Here is a 14,913-nt window from a genome sequence, read left to right on the forward strand (position 1 = left end):
ACTTTAACACGGTGCTTTTAAACGAGTTTCAACTTTCGAAAATATTGGTATTTTCTACTATTACTTTCATTTTTTGGAGGTGACGCTCATATGGTATGCATGACTGACGAGCAGAATAACTAGAACAATTAAAAATTTCCGCGTTCCCTTTTAAAGGATTAATAAGCTATAAAATCAGAGCAAATTATTTCATATTTTTTTCAGACGGGTGGCTTATAATTTTCATAGTGATATTTAACAAATCTGCAGTGGTTAGTTACAGAAAAGCACAAGAACGCAACGTGTCAAAAAGTTTGGAATGTTTTGAGCATTAGCTAAGTAGTTTTCTTGAGGCATTTCCAGAAATACTTGGACAATGGGCCTGAATATTTTATAAAGCTATTAATTCATATATTGTACTATTAAAACCATTATTTTCATTATTGCGTTCAAGGGTAATTAACAAATAGAGTATTGAAAGAAATAAGAAGGTAGTGAACTAGTTCATTTTTCTACGCAACGTCTTCCTGACCTAAGGGAACGCAAAGTCGCAAAACTACACATTCCCACTCAACCTCGTTCCCAACAACGAGGTTCTTCCCGCTGCCCACACAAGACCCCCTACCCCTCCCCGACACATCTGAAATTTCTACACACAACTCTCTCCTTTTTACAATACACGTCGTTCGTGACCTTTTTTTTTTTTTTTCACTTTCTAAGTGGAAACGAGCCATTACAACTTTACTACGTTTGGCAAACAGTTTTTTTCTAGCTTACAAGGCACAGATGCGTAAAAATGAATAGTTTCATTGGATGTACCCAAGGTCAAACGCGTGCGACCTGGCGACTCGAGTTTTATGAGAAAGGAGTTTCTGGTTTATATGTAACATAAGTGCTAATGACTTTGAAAAAACATTGGATTTTCAGAATACCATAAGTCAATACACACGCCTGTAGTTTACAGAAGGATTTTATTTATTTACATTCAAAGTTATAAAAGAACCTTGTCACTTTGCGACAAGCCTTTCATGTACAATTGGTTATGTACAAGTAGAAAATGTTCTCAATCGAAACGAGTGTACTCAACTTTTGGCAACAAAGGAGATAAAGTTATACTTAGATAACAACCTCGCTTGAAGGGCAACAAATCGAAAATAAAATTAGACATGATTAATTTATCATGTGAAGTTTTGCGTAGGAGGTTACGTGACATGCGGTCCCTGTTGGGTTGGGGTTCCTGTAAAAAGGACGTCACAAACTAATATAGTTCTTTCGAAAGCTTATCTATACAGTATAGTCAACTTAAAAACGTAGTTACTGGGAAAGGGAAGAAAAACAGACGCACCAAATAAACCGCGAAAGAAATAAATAAACAGGTCAAAACATTTTGACACATTAAGATGTTGGTCACTGGTTAAAAAAAAACACAGTTCAGTTACAGCTGTGCAACGGCTGTAAAGCAGTAAAACAGACTTTTATCACCTTCAAGAACCGTGAAAATACTTTTAAATGTTTCCTCTAGTGGTATCATGATATAATGAGAGATTTTCCAGATTAACAATGCCTGATTTCTTCTTACTTAGCAGAAGAAATCCAAGTCTAAACGCTGAAATTCTATTTTGCAGAAAGTTTTTGACTCACAATTCAAGAAACTACTTTAACACAGTAAACCACGATACACAAATCGGCACGAGAATTATGATTGACTGAAATATTCATGAGAAACGCACAAAGAAAGCGTGTTTAGACGACATTGATACTTTTTCATATTTTTAAATAACTTAAGAATAATTTTAGATAACTTGCAAAATAAACTCCAAGTTATTCTTCCATAGAGGAAGAATTTGAACTAAATATGAAATTTTCCATTGGTAATGTGTTAGAAGACAACACAATGCAAACTATATGACAAGGTGACATTTGTTGAACACGAAGTTCGTCATTGTATAAACAAAATGAAAATAGTCCTAGCTTGTTTGTCCTAGCTTGTACTGCTCCTCCCTGTTCCTTTTCAACAACTGGTTTATGCAGTATTCATTCTCTTGACCAACTTCTGTTAATCTCAAATCCATGGCTCGTATTGTTGAGTTCTCCCCCATTCCTTCTTGTAGTGATTTTCCACCGTCCTAAGAACCACAGTCAAATGTCGGAAACACGTTTAGGTTACAATAGGGAGCTAAATAGGGAGCTAATTATACGTTCTGGGTAACTGACGACCTACCCATCCCCTAAATCAACATTTTGCCCTAAGTGAGAAGTAAGTGTTAATGTTGGTTTAGGGGAGGGGTAAATGGTCAGTTACCCAGATACGTAAAAGTATCCGTCTTTTTGGAGCAACGCACCTCAACCGGAAGTGATGTCTCTTTCCTATTACAGCCAACTCTCTCCTCGCGGACACCTTGATAATACGGACACAAGCTGCTAAATTCCAGGCGAAAACAAATTACAGACGTTTGAATGAAATAAACTCTCGTTATTACGAACTCTCGCTAATGAGGACACTAACTCGAGGTCCCTACAGTGTCCGCTATAAATAGAGTTGACTGTAATATGCCTTGACCCTATCAAATTTGCATTATTAAGTTCCTTTCCGAAAATGTGGCAAACACAACTGCCCAAGAATACAAAAAGCTCACCTCCGGTTGACGTGCATTGATCAAAAACGTCTGTGGTAAGCTACCTCTAAAGTCGTGTGAACGACTCATGTCTGGTTTGGTTTTATCCCGGATTGCTGGGTGTTACAGCGCAAGAGCTTTTTTTCAGCGAATCAAATTGTGCGGAAGAATAAAACTCGACGAAAATTGCTCTGTCATAAGAGATGAGCGCCATACCACTTGTTGTTGGAAGCGCAGACGGGGCGATTTCAGCTTACACTAAATACAATTGTCACAAACTTTTCCTTTTTTCCTAACCGCCTAACCCTACATGTAAGCTATTCAGCTACTGGCAGGCAGTGGCCACTTTCCCCACCCTCCTCCCTAGGGAAAGCCCTAGGGACGAGATTACCCGTCTCCTCTGGGGGAAACAACTTCCCGAAGTGCTTCTGTGAGAGTAGAACTGTCATACAAATAGAATGCGAGCAGTAGAGTAGAAACAAGCAAACACTCACCGCTCCGATATTGTTGCAAGATAAGTTAAGATCCACTAACGTTTTGTTCGAGGCTAAAACCTTTCAGAAAACAAAAAAAATGAATCAGTCAGTCTGGGGAACTGTCATACAAATAGAAGAATGAATGCGAGCAGTATCTTATATTTTTTTGCAAAGTTACTGCACTCGAAACCCAAGCACACGAGCCAGCATAAACGAGGGCGTAAGCGAGGGCGTAGCATCGTGGTTTACAATCGCGCTGGCTGAGATAAGAACCAGACGTATTTTAAAAGAAAAGGCAGACTTCACGCAGTCTATCATAGAAAAAGAGCACATAAAATCCATTTCGAATTATTTTGTTTTTACTATCCACGCAAAACCGACATTGTGATAAGGTGCTTGGAAATGTCACAGTCGAGGAAGTGTAAGTCAAAATTAAATTTGAAAGTATAAGGCTTCACTTTCCTTGTTTTCAATGAAGTCTGCCGGAGAAACCGAGATCTTTCTGTTTCACTAGAAAGGAAAATCATGCTTTACACTTTCTTGTACGCGGTCACGCACATTACTCCCAGCCGCCTGCCGGGTAACAGAGACGAAAGATCTGGGCGCGCGAGGAACCATAGCGTTCTCGCAAGGTCGATTACTTCCCTCGCGAGGCCCCTCGCGCATGCCACGCAGGCTTAGTCTCCCTCGCAGCGATTTTTAGTGCCGTGACGCAACGTTCATCCCCAGCATTGCGTGACAACACTAGAAATTGCCGTGACTGATGCGAGGGAGACTAAAGCAGACCAGCATGGTGTGAAAAACCATGGTTAGAAGCCTTAAAGGAACCTAGAAACTTTATATATACCTGTGAAAGAATGGCTGCTGTTGGTTCACCGAGGTCATTACTCCCGAGATGAACGTGTGTTAAGGTGTTGTTCTTGAGAAGAGCACGGCAAATCGCTTGACCTCCATCATCTCCGAGTCTGGCAACAGAAACCAGCAAAGGATAATTAGTATAAATCAGGAGCCCATAACCCGGAAAGAGCAACTCCCATACTCGGCCTATGTCACGGCGTTTTTACGGACCAGTTTATTTTTAGATACATTTTAGGGCAATTTTTATAGTAGTAGTAGAATGACGACGGCTATCACGTTTTCCGGCTAAAATAGGGACTTTAAGATCCAACGACGAGGACGACAACGAGAACGTCAAAAAAACAATTGGTTTAATTAGCACAACAACAACTTCGCACGTGTATCACGCTTTTTTATACATTTCCTTCCCGTTTTTGCACGACTACGACGTGAAAATGCCTAATTTCGCGTTTTATGGAGGACGTAAACAAGCAAAGACGAAATTTTATTTCTCTTTCTGAGCTTGAATTTGGTCCCTTGAAATTCAGCTTCAGGAGGGTTCACCTACAATTGACAAAGTAAGTAGGTAGGAATAATCGGTATAAAGACTGAAAGAACGCAAATTCAGTTTTTTTAAGCGACGTTCTTGTCGCCCTCGCGTCGTTGGATCTTAAAGTCCCTAATGACGCTGGTTCACGCGTGCACACTACTTTGTAGTGAGAAAACTTTGTCCTCGTAGTCGTCCTCGTCTTAGAATCTAAAGCTCTCTATTTAGCACCAACCGCGACGACAACTCCAAATTTTACGCCTCTCACCTGTTTAGCCTGAGGTTAATATTTGTAAGTGTTGTGTTTTTGCCGAGGGCGTGTCCTATGGCGGCTGCACCGGTTGATCGGATCTTATTATCACAGAGGTTTAGAGTGGTTAAGTTACATCGTCCATTCAATAGCTTGCCTACAGCTCTCGCTCCACTGTCGCTGATCTTATTGTGTGAAAGATCTGAAAAGCGAAAGGAAGGGTCTTTAATAGGTTTTTCAGAATCCAGAATTTGTGTTATTTGAAAGCCGGGATTCAGGATTTAAAGCAAAATTAGTCCCACATCGCTTGACTTCCATCATCTCCGAGTCTGGCAAAACACTCCCACATCCCGTCCCGAATCTCGCCCTCCCTTTTGCTTTAGCCTGCGTGGCAGGCTAAAGCATTATTTTTGGGATTTTATTGATGCGAAGACATGTTTTCGCTTTTTAAAAAGGTAGAAAATAACGTGACAAAGCTCCTTGAGATGCCTTTGAGGAAGCACCCGAGAAACTTCTTGTTTACCTCCAAACCTTTTCAACGCATATTTTGACAAAACTTTGACTTAACCCCTTTAAGAAATATTATTTTAACAAATCGTCCACAAGTTTCCCGTGTCTATGCTCTTATTTACCCTAAAATTTTGTCGATATGAAAAACCGAAAAAAAGTAGAGTATATTGTATACATCCTTATACTTAAATTTCATACCACTGAGTAGAAAGAAAAACGACTCAGGATTACCCACCTAACGTAAGAAGAGAAGGATGGTCCAACAGGTTACTGATAAGAACACGAACTTTCTCGTCATCTACTCCACTACGATGAAGGTGGAAAACTTTTAAAGTATGACAAGCTTTCACAGCCTAAAAAAAGAGACAATAGGATAGAGGATGATCAGATACAGTGAAATGCTCTAACCCACTTACTAAGTTTTGTTTTATTAAAAAGGTGTGTTTTAACCAAGACTTACACAGAAAGTTACCACTCTCGCTCCAGTTTTCGCGACAAACTTGCGTGGAAACAGCTGCAGGAACACAGGCTAGCCTTTCGCATTTTCCCGCGCTTGACAGGCGCGCCCGCTTCACATGTTTTCTCCGAGTTCTGATTGGTGCATATTGTTTGCGCGTGTTGTGATTGGCCACGCAGAAAAGCGTATCAAGACTTACACAAAATCTTAGGAGACGTTGTACCGCCACTGAAATGATCCCCACCATCGAAATGATCCCCGCCACCGAAATGACCCCCAATCACCACCGAAATGATCCCCACCACCGAAATGATACCTATTCGCAATCGAAATGATCCCGTCATAAATTTTAGGAACCTTGGCTTAAATGGACTTGGGACTTTGCTATCTATTCTAAATTCTTCGTTTCTTCATGCAAACACGATTCTAAACAGAGGAAAATAGAGAAAGCAATTAGACTGATAACAGTTCTATACACTGATTTTATTTTCAAAATTTTAACATTTTTTTAAGGAACTACATAAATCCGCCTTGAACAGGGAACAGGTTTATCATAATTATAACGTGATAACGAGCAGACTACAACTAGTTTTGCGTTAAAAACTTGACAGTGTTAGAGCATGCTGCCGGGCTATAAAATGTCAGCACATTTTGTCACACTACTCTTTTATGTCAGAAAGAAATCCACAGATATAAATGTCGGCTCACTCCATGACATCAGGGTGAGTTTCCATGTACTGGCAAAGGCCGCACACAGTCAGCACAGCAGAAAAATAATTGTGAATGACAGAATAATTTTCATGATGTTAATGATTTGAGATGACAGCTACAGCAGCTAGTGCAAATACCGAAATTAATTGGAAAGCACGTGTTGTAATGTGAGTCTGTAACTGACGTCATCACTGTCGTCATGACATCATCAGGAAGACATAACCTGATTGCAAAATTTGACTTATTTTGCTTTAACACAATTTTATTAAAAAGATTTTCTTGCAAAAATATTTTAAAAAAATTGGAAGAAATAGAGGACATAAGTGAATTACATCTTTTGAACAAGTATTGTCTAGTGTTAGACCAAAAAAAAAAACAATTTACTGCAAAATAAAGTGCGGTAAAAGGTAAGTTGCACACCGTACGGTGGCGGTACAGACGTTTCATGTGCGGTGTCCTATTTTGGTCAGTTTACATTGACCTGGCCGAGAAAAAACCTCTTTCACCCAGGGTAAAAGGGGATCAACAATAGTAATAAAATTTCTTTGAAACACAAGACGAAAATGAAGGATTTTTCATGCCACAGCTTCTCAAACAACTTATCTAACTTTTCCCGTGCGTACTTCTTTTCTCCTTCTCTAATGTTGGGATGCGCGTTTTGTTGCAAATGGGTAATACATGAATCAACATTAATTCAGGTGGGAGCAACATGACTCGGACAAGTAGTCATCAAATGTGATGACTTTCTTCTGACTAATAGGCCATTTGCACTAAGAGGCATGTGACATCGTTTTTAAGCAAATGAAAGTTATATGATTTTGCCTTCGAAAAACGATTAGTGGGTCATATCTTAAACAAAATAATAGTAATTTGGTTTTTCAAACCCGCACCATTTTCTTAAAATGAATAAGTTCGTAAATGGTCACGTGACCAAAATGTGATTTTTAAAATTATGAATTACCTCTCTCTGAACACAAATTTTGCACTTAAACTTCAAGGAAAATGTTGAAAAGATGATGTGATAACGTTTACAGCACATCTGAGGGTAACTATGAAACGTTGAACAAGATATAAGCAAAAAGTAGTTTTAGCGGCCATGTTGGAGGGCAAAAGCATGCCCTCCAACATGGCCGCCAATACAAATCATACTACTTTGCTGAAAAATCAAAGTGCCATAAAATATCTCCCTTAAATGCGTTTCCTCTCAAATTTCGGGTATAAGATAATTTTTGTGTGCTCTAACAATTTTTGGCATCAGCAAGATTCCAACTCATTGTTTAAAGGAAGCATTGGTCACGTGACCTCTTAGTGCAAGTGGCCTATTCAAAAAGTGGTGCGATTTTCTCCCCAGCCAATCACTATACGCACAGACAGTCAAACGAGTCAATCAGGACTCAAAGAAAGTACATGTGACTGACATCAAGTGGGGGAAAACGCATGTCAACAAGTCACCATTGGGTTTGCTTTTACCTCTGATTGGTTGAAAAAGAGGCGCGATCTTTTGCCTAGCCAATAACAACATGTGCAGACAGTCATATGCACCAATAACAACTCAGGAAAAACATATGACGTGGGCGCATTTGACAAACGCGGGAAAATGCACATGGCTAAACTACTTTTTGCAAGCGTTTCCACGCGAGTTCGTAGCAAAAGTTGGGGGGAGAGCATCACAGCCTAACATGTAGGCAAGTCGCCTTTTGTTTGCATATTATTTCTGATTGTTTGACAAAGTAGCTTAAGATTTATTTAGCCACTCAAAAAGCAAAGACATCCCAAACCACAGTAAAAAAAAAATGTCTTCGAACATTTAACTCATAAGTGCTCCAGACAGTCCAACACTATTATTTTCCCCTGCTGAAACTCAATAAAAAAGGCATCAGTGTTTTTTTAAGGGTAGGAGATTTGCAGGGCAGGCTTGGGCACCAAAAATTTCTGTGTCAACGGTAAAAAGACAAGGACATTTCTGGACCACAACAATTCTAAATAAAATACCTTGGCAAGCAGAAGACAATCTCTTGCTGTAAACTGAAACAAATTCCACTCAAAATTCATGCCACAACCACGAACCCTGTCAGAGAGATAAGATAGTGAAAGGTTTGCATCCAGGACTCATATCATAAGTAAATGGGATATGATCGTCCAGGCATGTGTTGTCCTGAATATCCCTGCTGTTGACACTGACTGACATTTCAACAACCTCTGCAGTAGCCATCTTCAGAGTCAAAGTGAGTTTATCACATCAGTTGGTGGTATTAAACTCTGGTTATTGACCTGACTGCTCGATTAAGTTGCAATGTTGCTGGTTGTGCTGAATTGAAGAACCAAGAATTTTGTCCCCTGAATAGGACTGCGGTTGATGGTGACTAGCGTTGCAACAATCTTAGTGGTAGTCATATTTAGAGTCAAAGTGAGTTTATGTTGTCAAATGGTTATCGCCCTGATCGGTCAATTAAGTCGCAATGTTATTGGCTGTCTGTCAGTCAAAGCCAATATTCTAGACAAATCCCATAATTCCATTTGACAAAAGAGAGGGTACCAAGTGAAGTAGTCTGCTTGCAAACGTCTTTTGTTTCCTTTGTTGCACACAGAAAAATAGAAAACGTCTGCATGTAGGCTACATGTGAAGGAACTGCTGAAGTGGTAACCTCCCATGCAGATGTTCTTAGGGGTTCAGCACGCGTAAGTGGTTTCATTTAAATGGTAACACCAAAAATTTTGGCTACTTTGAGGTTTTTTCAAGGTAATACAATGATGATGAACACTTACCCATAAGTCAAGTGTAGTTCTTCTAGATGTACTAGCCCTGGGGTTATGAGACCAAAGTCAAAGTGATCAATGTTTGGACCATCTTGACCTGCATCACTGCCACTAAAAATTGAAGAAAGAAAGAGAAGTGAAACTGATTGTATGAATAATGCTTTATTGCAGCTATAGTGAATAAGAGGAATATTCCATTCCTGAGAAAAAAAAATTGTCGAACAACAACAGCAGTCTTAAATACTGCAGCCCGTTTAGGCATAGCCTGCGTAGCAAGCGTTTCCAATCGAGTCTTGCAGAAAAGTTGGAGCGGAAGCCAAAAAAAATTGGAGTTTTTTTGCTCTCTTCCAATTTTCTCGACGAACTCGCGCAGAAAAGCTTGCTATGCATAATATTATAGGCAACTTTCTAATTACTCCAAAAAATATGAGTCTTCATGAATATAACTGTTCCATTCATATCAAAGAACTCAGCTGACAAAAATGCACAGAGCAGACAAGTTGGGAGATTTTCAAAATATTTCAATATTTCTTTATTTTGCTGGTAAGCACATACTTCTCTCCCAGTTGAGCCTTCTTCTTGATCCTTCAGCTTGCAGGAGAGCAAAAATTAGCAACACCTTAAAGTGCCTCATTCAAAATCTGGGATCATCCTTGCCTTAACAGATTCATTGTGGCTTAACTGCATCTTCCTCTGTAATAAATATGATCTCTATTGTACTTACGCATCAGAGGCATCATCATCCTTGATTAAAGCTTCTTTAACAGGTGGTAGAAGCTGTCTGATGTTCAGGCCTCTCACGTATGGGGCTGACAGCTTGAGCGTCTCATTTAACTGTGCACAAAATAAAATAGATACATAATAAAATAATTCTTTTTTTATGATTTTGTCAAGTTAACTATGGTACATGTATTACTATAAGTGACCCAGTTTTAGGAAATAAGTTTCTTTAACATGAGAAATAGAGGAAACTGTCCGTCTACACAATAGCCACCAAATACTTTTCCAGGTCAGAGCTCTTGTTTGGCTATATTATTACAACTTACCAAAGTTGGATCTGTGGTTTCTGGAACAAAGTTCTCAATAATACCTGCAGGTCAAATAGAGAGGTTATGTGAATGTAAATAAACATATTACGATGGCCTTTCATTTTGGTTTCATCACAAATTGCCCTGCAAGGGCTTAAATGCATAGCTTCGGTAGGATTAGGGACAGTGATTTCAAAATTTTGTTGATGTAGCACACATTTAACTGAAACATAATATTGTGATATCTTGACTGAATATTGATAATCAAAATAATTTATTTTGGGAAGAAATATCATGGTTCGTCAATGCATCAAGGTATCATTGCAGGCCTAGTAAAAATTGGGGTTTAAGTGGGGCAAAAGAAGAGAAGTCTTTAATACAAACCTTCCAGATTCCTCTCAAAGTACATTCTTTTCCAGCTAATCCCATGTTGATTAATGTCGCATACTTCCCATCTTGCCTTACAGCATCTTTTCCAGTAACCCTCATCTGATACGAGATTAGCTGTAACTCTGTCAGGTTATGTAATAAAAAATTTAAATATCATGATTATAGAATTTTCAAAGCAATGTTGGTCAGAAGGAGAGTTCGCTAATATAGCATGTTACCAGATGAAAAATAAGAAGTCTACATCATGAGTGTGCGGAACAACTTAATGAGACATTTTTTATTTTACAAAAGAAAGAGAAAACTTGTTGTTCATGCATTGTTTAGATCAGGGTTTGTGCAACTTTTCAGGTTAAAAAAGAGAGAGAGATTGAATTATGAAAACACAAGCAGGTGTCCTTCTCCATGCAGCCAGCATGGAGATGCACAGTGCACTGGTAACAAGAGAGTACAGGAAACCAATAAACAATAACTATTTTGTGTATTTTGAAAGCTTTTTATTTCATTTTATTTCTCTTTTTTTATTTTTCGGTAAAAAAATCAAGGACTTTTGAGAACCATAACCCAATTTCAAGTACTTTCAAGGCCTCCTGAAATTCAAGGATTTTTAAGGGATTTTAAGATGCATACAATCCTTAAAGTTAAAATCTTTTGGTTTCAGAAAATAATCAATGAGATCTACAGTGTATCTTACGATTACTACATGTACTTACTTCATTGCAATTTCTGTAGAAAGAGCATCAAGCACTTTGGACTTGTGCTTTGGAAGGAGTTCATCAAGAATTGGATTATCTACAAAAAGTGTCATACTCTCCAGTGAGACAATGCTAAGACCCACTTGTATCACTGTAGTGAAGCCTAATGTATTTTTTAGAATCCAAATCAAAGATGCAATGAATTCAATCTCACCTTCAAAGTTTCCAACAATGTGCTTTACACAGAGTTCTGTTAGCAGTGGAACTGTGGCAAGACTCCTGTGAAGAGGAAGTTATACAACGGTGTCAGGCCTTTTTACAACAAAGTCTTGAAATAAATGAGGTGACTCGTGCTGTTGCTAAAAAAAATTATAACAGTGACGATGGTCAAGATAATGATGATGAGGGTGACAGTTGTCATGACAACATTGGTGGTGTACTACTAATAAACAACAATGCCATGATGATGATGATGTTGATCAGGGCTGCCAATGAAATTTCAAGTTGCCAGGCTAATGATACAAATAGGTGGGAAATCCAGCAGCTAGGGATTTTGTTTGGTTCTATTTTTCTTCTATTTTCCTACACAAGTAGGCAGGGTCACTTTTAAAATAGCCGGTGAAAATCGCCGGCCCTGTGTTTATGATGATAATAATGATAGTGATAACAATGTCGACGATAAAAAAGTGACTGTTCACAGTTGCGACAACGATAGTAGTATTGTAAGGTCAATGATAACGTCAAGATTAAAATGATAATCGGGTGATACTACTGATGATAACAATGCGGACCATATTGTGACAAAGTTTCTCACAATAGTGATGACGACAGGTGACGCTGGTGATGACGACAATGCTGACCATGTTGTCACAAAGTTTCTCATGGTAGTGATGATGACAGGTGATGCTGGTGATGACAACAATGCTGACCATGTTGTCACAAAATTTTGCATGATAGTGGTGACAATGGGTGATGCTGGTGATGACGACAATGCTGACCATGTTGTCACAAAGTTTCTCACAATAGTGATGATGACAGGTGATGCTGGTGATGACAACAATGCTGACCATGTTGTCACAAAGTTTCTCATGATAGTGGTGACGATGGGTGATGCTGGTGATGACAACAATGCTGACCATGTTGTTACAAAGTTTCTCACAATAGTGATGATGACAGGTGATGCTGGTGATGACAACAATGCTGACCATGTTGTCACAAAGTTTCTCATGATAGTGGTGACGATGGGTGATGCTGGTGATGATGACAATGCTGACCATGTTGTCACAAAGTTTCTCATGATAGTGGTGACGATGGGTGATGCTGGTGATGACAACAATGCTGACCATGTTGTCACAAAGTTTCTCATGATAGTGGTGACGATGGGTGATGCTGGTGATGACAACAATGCTGACCATGTTGTCACAAAGTTCCTCATGATAGTGGTGACGATGGGTGATGCTGGTGATGACAACAATGCTGACCATGTTGTCACAAAGTTTCTCACAATAGTGATGATGACAGGTGATGCTGGTGATGACAACAATGCTGACCATGTTGTCACAAAATTTTGCATGATAGTGGTGACGATGGGTGATGCTGGTGATGACAACAATGCTGACCATGTTGTCACAAAGTTTCTCATGATAGTGGTGACGATGGGTGATGCTGGTGATGACGACAATGCTGACCATGTTGTCACAAAGTTTCTCATGATAGTGGTGACGATGGGTGATGCTGGTGATGACAACAATGCTGACCATGTTGTCACAAAGTTTCTCATGATAGTGGTGACGATGGGTGATGCTGGTGATGATGACAATGCTGACCATGTTGTCACAAAGTTTCTCACAATAGTGGTGATGATGGGTGATGCTGGTGATGATGACAATGCTGACCATGTTGTCACAAAATTTCGCATGATAGTGGTGACGATGGGTGATGCTGGTGATGACGACAATGCTGACCATGTTGTCACAAAGTTTCTCATGATAGTGGTGACGATGGGTGATGCTGGTGATGATGACAATGCTGACCATGTTGTTACAAAGTTTCTCACAATAGTGATGATGACAGGTGATGCTGGTGATGACAACAATGCTGACCATGTTGTCACAAAATTTCGCATGATAGTGGTGACGATGGGTGATGCTGGTGATGACAACAATGCTGACCATGTTGTCACAAAGTTTCTCATGATCGTGGTGATGATGGGTGATGCTGGTGATGATGACAATGCTGACCATGTTGTCACAAAGTTTCTCACAATAGTGGTGATGATGGGTGATGCTGGTGATGACGACAATGCTGACCATGTTGGCACAAAGTTTCTCACAACAATGCTGACCTTGTTGGCACAAAGTTTCTCACGATAGTGGTGACAATGGGTGATGCTGGTGATGATGATAATGCTGACCATGTTGGCACAAAGTTTCTCACGATAGTGGTGACAATGGGTGATGCTGGTTATGACGAAAATGCCGACCATGATGTCACAAAGTTTCTCATAAAAGTTATGCTACTAAAGGCTTAATAAAGTACATAACCAGGCTAGCTGGATTTCTTTCACATGCATGTGATACCCCCTAAAGTTTGTTTGATTAAGACATCAATATTATTATAAAGATGCAAACAAGTAACTTACCAGTCTGGATCCTCTGCGATGATCCTCCTCATAAGTCGAGGATCGGCAGCTGGGTTATCCTTAGTTGCAAACACCTGACAGTGAGGATAAAAAAATACCAGTAAGCATGTTACCCTGTACAAAGAACAGTCTACAGTGCCTAGTCTTGGAAAATTCTCATACTTTCTTTTGGGAGGTGAATTTGACTGTAGGGGGTGGGGTGGGGAAATGCTCTCGAAATGCAAAGACTTGAATGTTAGCCACTTTGAGGTTGCACAGAAGACCGGGTCGAGATGGTTTCAAAGTGCATTGTGGGACTGTTTTGGGGGGCAAATTTCCCACACGGCAGCAAATTTGTCCCCCAAAACAGACCCACAATGCACTTAGACAACCATCTCGAGCCGGTCTCCCAAGCAACCTTTAAGTGGCTAATAAGTTTAAGGGAGTGGGGGGGGGGGGGGTGCAGATAACAAATGGAACGTCCCCAAGGCCCTGCTTGGGTAAAACATAGCCTTGAAACAGAGACATATACACACAGACAAAAAGGTGTCATTGAACCTAGTATAATACTGGGGCAATGACTTCCTCCTCCATGCATATTATGTGAAATCAGGGGTTTTGAAATTCACGCACTAGGGACATATGGCTTCCTGACAAATAGAGAAATTAAATGTCTTGTTTGAATTTAAGTCACACTCAGTTATTTCAAAGAGACTTGCAAGATTTCAGCAAGATATGAGCAAGCTTGTAAGTCGGAGTTTCAGCTGATAACGATGTTTTCTTCTTCAAAGTCCTATTTCCAGCCTGGAAAACCTAGTTTAAGAAGACAGCAAGACGTTAAAACATTCTTTAAGTGACTGCACATTACCGGAGAAGCAATCTTCCTTCCAGCAACCTCCATGGTTTTAATTTTTCCTCCAGAACTGCCTCCAAAAAGTTGTTGCTATGGATGTCAAAGCGGGAAGGAGAAGCGAGAAAACTGGAGTCTAGTCCTCACGAGCCAGCAGTATGTCAACGGTTTACCAAAAAGAACATGCGCAAATG

The 14,913-nt window shown here is 39.7% G+C and overlaps 1 protein-coding gene across 1 annotated transcript; it reads right to left on the reverse strand.

Moving 5' to 3' along the window:
* Positions 1–964: 964 nt before the first annotated feature.
* On the reverse strand, positions 965–14,833 carry LOC140924933 (dynein regulatory complex subunit 5-like). Its single transcript, XM_073374916.1, has 14 exons — positions 14,738–14,833; positions 13,891–13,964; positions 11,464–11,528; positions 11,268–11,346; positions 10,552–10,679; positions 10,186–10,229; positions 9,864–9,973; positions 9,149–9,250; positions 8,375–8,450; positions 5,450–5,567; positions 4,723–4,906; positions 3,918–4,035; positions 3,089–3,148; positions 965–2,105 (listed from the first exon to the last, which is right to left on the reverse strand). The coding sequence occupies exons 1-14, from the start codon at positions 14,768–14,770 to the stop codon at positions 1,947–1,949; spliced, it is 1,350 nt and encodes a 449-aa protein (XP_073231017.1). The 5' UTR covers positions 14,771–14,833; the 3' UTR covers positions 965–1,946.
* Positions 14,834–14,913: the final 80 nt, after the last annotated feature.

Source organism: Porites lutea, chromosome 14, assembly GCF_958299795.1.
Source record: "Porites lutea chromosome 14, jaPorLute2.1, whole genome shotgun sequence".
NCBI classification, from domain to species: Eukaryota; Metazoa; Cnidaria; class Anthozoa; order Scleractinia; family Poritidae; genus Porites; species Porites lutea.

Excerpts from the sequence above, each read along its gene's own strand:
- LOC140924933 (XM_073374916.1), bottom strand. The coding sequence starts at position 14,770 with ATGGAGGTTGCTGGAAGGAAGATTGCTTCTCCG. Across the intron at positions 13,965-14,737 it reads GAAGGAAGATTGCTTCTCCG|GTGTTTGCAACTAAGGATAA; the intron begins GTAATGTGCAGT and ends CCTCACTGTCAG. Across the intron at positions 11,529-13,890 it reads ATCGCAGAGGATCCAGACTG|GAGTCTTGCCACAGTTCCAC; the intron begins GTAAGTTACTTG and ends TCCTCTTCACAG.